The 6,000-nt window shown below is 41.3% G+C and overlaps 1 protein-coding gene across 6 annotated transcripts in view; it reads left to right on the forward strand.

Annotated features, from left to right (window-relative positions):
- Positions 1 to 5,617, forward strand: part of PHKA2 (phosphorylase kinase regulatory subunit alpha 2) — a 73,122-nt gene extending 67,505 nt beyond the window's left edge. For 3 of the 6 annotated variants that reach the window (XM_084844070.1, XM_084844067.1, XM_084844069.1), the window contains one exon: positions 403 to 5,617. In XM_084844070.1, the coding sequence (XP_084700196.1) occupies positions 403 to 576 (174 nt within the window). In that variant the 3' untranslated portion in view covers positions 577 to 5,617. The remainder of the gene's footprint in view (positions 1 to 402) is intronic. The other 3 variants (XR_014789174.1, XR_014789173.1, XM_084844072.1) reach the window with 2 other exon arrangements.
- The last annotated feature ends 383 nt before the right edge of the window (positions 5,618 to 6,000 follow it).

Consider the following 6,000-nt stretch of genomic DNA (forward strand, 5'->3'; position numbering starts at 1 on the left):
TTGGGCTGCTAGCTCATCAGCCATTGTGAGCTTGCACGGTGCCGAACGAGTTCACCACCATCTCCTGCTCTTTAAGTAAGTATCCCCGTCCATCACCACGCAGTAGCTGCCAGCAGACGAACAAACTGCCTCACAGGCCAACAGTGGCAGTGGTGCCAATCCGCTGCTGAGCTGGAAGGGAGATTTTCTAATAGGGCTAGAGGTGTGCAAATCCTAGCATCTGGATCAGGAACGAACCATACACGTAGCGCCCGTTCGCTGGCTGAGGGCTGGTACATGTTTTGTGAGGCAGTGCTTTAGGTCATTTGGCCGTACTTAACTTTCTGATGATTGCTTTGTCCTATACCAATTTCTAAACTTTTCTCTCCCCCCCCCCCGCCCACTCCTCATTTTTTCTTCCAGAAATCCCTTGGAGCAACTGATGGCTTCTTGGAGCAAGACCTAGGCACGGGTATCTGCTACTTCTTCTATGACAGTGCCCCAAGTGGTGCTTATGGAACTATGACTTACCTAACAAAAGCAGTGGCAAGTTACCTACAGGAATTTCTTCCAAGCACAGGCTGCCTGATGCAATAAACTATCTAAAATACAAAAAGTCCATTTAAAAAATCTTCCCATTTCACCTTCTCTGGAGCCCCACTTCTCCCCTTACGTTCTCGATATCACCCCTCACTCTACCTCAACACTGTGTGCATCGTTTCACCATTTAGGGAAGGACATTGGCCCAGAGGCAATGCCCAAGGCATTATTGTGGACAGAGTCCTTGCCTAGTAATCTGGACCTGCTTAGACTCAGATACATGAAATTAAACATAACTGATGCAAAAAGAAAAGAAAATACGATACTTTGGGGAATTCTTAAATGTAAGAGAGAGAAGTGCCTCTCTAGCGCGAACACACTATATATTCTGTTTGGGTTTCACACTGTTGTTTTAAGGTAAGCATAGGAATATTATTTTTCACGTGAGGTCAATACTTTTTGTAACAAACAGAGTATAATTCTCCTTCTACATCAGTGAAGAGAAGGAGCACCAGTAAATTCAGCTTTAGTCACTGCAGTTTAAAATGGAATCTTTCATGTCGAAGATTATTTCCTGGAAACAAGCAGGGACCAAAATATAAATTAACAATTCATTTGAGACTTCTGAAGCAGTAAAAAAAAGGGCACTTCTAGCCAGGAAATCCCTGTGTAGAAGGAGATCAGCCACTATAAACATCAGCTGAACAGCTGGATAAAGTTTTAAATACATTTCTGATACCCTTAATTTTTTCACTACGCATTCACATGGTGTATACATACTGGAAAGGCATGGCCAATCAGAGTGATGTGTGTACATGTTATACTCCAGTCCAGGGCATATGAACAAATCTACCTTTTTATTTATCCAGAACCACTCCAGTGAATAAATAGAGTACAACTGTCACAGAACTTCCAACTCAACTGCCTTATTTTTCCCCCTTTTCCTCAGCATTACACCTGGTTTTTATTTAAAGAGACAAGGCATACTAACCATCAGTAAAGACAGAACTTTTAAGATGGACTAAATTAGCACTAGGGCCGCGGTGGCTTAGTGGTTAGGATGCTGAATTGCAGACCGGGGCTGCGTGACGGAGTGAGCTCCCGTCTTCAGTCCCAGCTTCTGCTAACCTAGCAGTTCGAAAGCAAGAAATTGCAAGTAGATAAATAGGTACCGCTTCGGCGGGAAAGGTAACAGCATTCCGTGCACCTGGGAGTTCAGTCATGCAGGCCACATGACCCGGAAGTGTCTTCGGACAGTGCTGACTCTACGGCTTAGAAATGGAGATGAGCACCACACCCTAGAGTCGGACACGACCGGTTGGGGACACCTTTACCTTTTTAAATTAGCACTAAATTAAAACAGACTCTGAATTACATGTCACATGCACATGGTGAAAGCCTAAGAGACCGATTTTAAGATCTACATGCTCATTTCATGTTGATTCTTGGACCAAATGTGTAGAGACCTTGGAAAGAGTGTGAAAAGTAGTCACAAAAATGGGTTTTCAGATCTTTGCATTAAAGGATTCGAAAAGTCTAAACAGATTAAACACCCTTTTCCATATATATTAGAACTGGCTCAAACATTCACACAAATGCACATCATACATTTCTCCTAAAATTGTACCATTTCAGAAAGTAGGTTGGGGAACTGCATATTTCAGTGCTCATCACCCTATTGTACAAATTCCCTGCCTGTTGAAAGCCAGTACATCAGGTAGAAGAAGCTTGTGAGATGGGACAGGATTTTGTTGCCTCATACCTTCTTGCCAGGGTGCCCATATTTAGTAGTTTAAACTCAATCCCCTGCTCCTATAAGTTCAGAGGACATTAATCCCTACAAATAGTTCTCCTGTGTGAAACCAATACCACAAATGAAACTTGCTTAACCATGATCTACCTATCAGCATAGAAAAGTTTGTCAAGCAATAAACCTGCCTCTACTTGGCTTCTAGATGCCAAGCGTTTTCTGATCAGAGTCATCTTTTTGTTCTTTGTACATTGCTTACCTGGATTTTATGGGGCTGTTAAAATATGTAGTATAATAACAAAAAAGTGTGCTGAATCAACCAAGTTCTGAACAATTGAATGTGCCAAGTCATTGTTCCTAATCAGAGGTGACTTTTAAGAAGAGTGCCTTTGGCTAAAGTACTAAGATGAAGCTGTTCTGTTAGATTTTTGTTTCAACAGCACCTCCTGAATAAATTTGCCGTGGGAACATTAAGTCATAACTCAGAGCATCCAGTGGAAACACCATGGAAGGACATTGTGAGCAATTCTGGACTTCAGATTGAAGCCTTTTCTGTCTCCGTACACAGTTTTCAGCTACAGCCCTAGACAGCACTTGCTTGCAGTAAATTACTGTGTTGACTTCAGAGGCACTCACTTCAAATAAAATACACTGAGGACCAAAGTGGCCAGACACAGCATTGCAAATGCAGCATTCTCCATGTAGGTTATAGTTCTTATATAAAACTATATGCATCTGATGTTATGATGTGATAATTCAAAAAGTAAAAGGACCAGACAAACTGAAAGGGGAAATCTTTCATGAAGAAGATTACTTTCTTGGGACATGAGCAACAAGGGAAGGAAGTACCTGACTGGGTCAGCAATTGCAGGAGCCAGCACCTGACAAGCACCAGCCAAGTCGCTTTCTCCATGCAGAGAGAAGGCGCAGAGAAGTGGGGGAAGGTGCCAGAGCAGCACCGATGGTCATGGGAAGGGCAAGGCTTTGGAGCAGGGCCCCACCACCTCGATGTTTGTCCCACCAGGTTTGGTCCAGGGGGTTATCTGGCCCCGGCCCAAAAGAGGATTCCCCACCCCACCTGTAGAGGCTGCCATCTTGAGCAGAAGACTGGTATGTGGCAGGAGTGAAAGGCTGCTTAAATATTTCACCTCTGGCACTGTTTGTGCTAAAGTTGATACACACCGTGCCATTTTTTCCCCCACGGGGGGAAATATATGGGTACAGAGTTCTGGGCCTAACTTGTAAAGTGAAAACTGCTCAGGGTCAAGGGAACCTAACTGTTCCACAACATCTCAAATATCCAAGGTAATATGAATCTTCATACTATTTGAGAGCATTCAGGTCTTCCACCTTCATGATAGGAAGGATCCTATCTGTAACAAAATTTATTTTTAAAAAATTGCTACCTAGACTACTAAGTATTTTTAGTCTATTTTGAGCAACTGATGTCTCAGGTTGTCAGCCACCTGCATGGACTGTAAAATAACTGGAAATGTTCAGCACTGAATGACTAGCTGTAGACTCATTTATGGAGCATAACTAAAAGATATACGGACACATTAAGCATCTTGGGAACAGAGAAACTATTAGAATGAAAATAGAACCAATCAAAATGTGTTGGTTCGATTTGTCAGGCAAAATGGCTGTAGCTGCTAGGAATGAACCACCTACGCTACAACTTTGACATACCAGACATGTCTGGAAAAAGAAAATTGGGTTGGTAATAAAATCTTTCCAGAAAACACTGAATACCAAGTACTATTGATCAGCCCACCTTTCTTACACAATAGATATGGAATTAGCCTCCAGATGTTTTTATGATGACTGATACATGGAGCATTGGCACACATTCACATTTATTATTTTATGTACATTTTAGGAGACATTCTCATGCTTTTAAACTAGATTAAATTTGGAGCAAATGGTTGGAATGCAAAGAAAAGGACAAACAGACACTCCTTTACCATATCACAAAATGTTTTGAAATTCATCTCATTTTCAAAAATGTTTGCCATATGTGTGTGTTTGGCATGGGTGAGGGTGCTGCTGTTTGAGACATGCATGCCCACTTCCCCTTTCAGCATGTGGAACTCGAGATTAATTCTTAGAATTTTCCATCTCTACTGAAAGGTGATTTAAAGTTTTGTAACTGTACTAGCCTGATTCAGCTGTACCTGTGTCTGTTCCTAGCTCTTAGAAAATCAGAAGGCGGCCAGTCAGCTGTTTAGTGGGAAGAAGGGAGGGAGAATCTGTGCCCCCTCCCTAAACATCTGATTAGAGCGATTGCCGGTTGTCTGGTGCTATGCTGCCTGATCAAGAGGGAAGAGCCACACACATAGAGCACATTTACAATCCAACACTGGGAGCTATAAAATTTACTCAATAGTTATGTGGAGTTGCTTATATATTGAAGCACTTGGCTTCATTTATTTATTCTTGTCAACTGAATACATCCCTTAATTCCATTCTTCCCAACCCTTCCATTTCTCTCCACTTTAGATGTCCTTGTTTGGGAAGAAATTTAATTTCCATTAAAGATGCACGTAAGTTCAATTAAGATTGTGTAGCCAGAGCAACTAAGAATTGAGCAGTGGGTGCCTGCCTGCAATTCATTCATGTTGCTTGTGAGTTATTTTCTTCCCAGACAAACATAATGAATGGCCAACTAAAAATAATCTGATCCAGAACAGCACTTGTGGCCATGCAGGGAAGCTTGGCTTCAGTTTAGACAAAATACTGTTAACTTTCCTGGCTCTAGCCGGTTTGCACTAAAGTATTTACACAAGGGTCATAATTTCCAGAATAATGTTTAAAGTAATCCCAACTGCTGTATTGTAAAATCTGGGCATTAGCGACCTATAGCATAGTGTAGGAAGGCTGGGTTTCTTCCCAACAGACATCAGACATTCAGCTGTCTTAATATGTATGCCTCTCCCATCCACCCTAATCCTTCAACCCTCTCCTCAGACTAACTTTTCGATTCCTTGGGGATTACTTGTATGCCTAGTTTCCCTGAAAGAAATATCACACCTCTGACGATTTTAGTAATCTTATTTTGGTATGAACTCTCATTTATTGCATTCCTGTGGATGGACACTTTACAACTACACTAGCAATATTTTGCTAGCATGTCAGCACTGTAATAAATAATGACAATATATACCTTGGTAGTGAGCAGAAAATGCATGCTAGATACATTCATAGCAAGTGGTGTCCTCTCCACTAATACCCAATAGTCATAATAAGCCTGGCATGCGCTGCATTTGTATGCTGTATTGAATTATGTATTGTAAACATTCATGTGAGGCATTATTTTTGAAATTTGTTTTAAATAAAGTTTTGATTCTGTATTTCTGCTATTATTCCTCTTTTTATTGTTCACTGCCTGGAAATTCTATTAGATGTAAAGCGACATATAAATGTAAATAAAACAAATAATGATCTTAAAAGTGGAATATATCTGGGAAGGGATTATTTTTATATGGATAATAAAGGAGGCAATATCGCAGCAGGAAAGATGGCCAGAAGTTTAATTGTGGCCCATGCTGTTCTGTTACATGCTTCTTCTGTTTAATTAAAAAAAATGTTCATAGCAACATGCTTCTTTAACTAAGAGAGCAATCGTATTGTCCCTGGAAGGTGGAATCAGAGATCTGGCCCTTCTGCCTTGCAAGAACCGTGCCAGCCGCTTCTCTGAAGTTGGGAAAGCGACCTCGGAGGAGGCGGAAAGG

Source organism: Heloderma suspectum, chromosome 3, assembly GCF_057233095.1.
Source record: "Heloderma suspectum isolate Gila_16-S chromosome 3, 16-S_ref, whole genome shotgun sequence".
NCBI lineage: Eukaryota > Metazoa > Chordata > Lepidosauria > Squamata > Helodermatidae > Heloderma > Heloderma suspectum.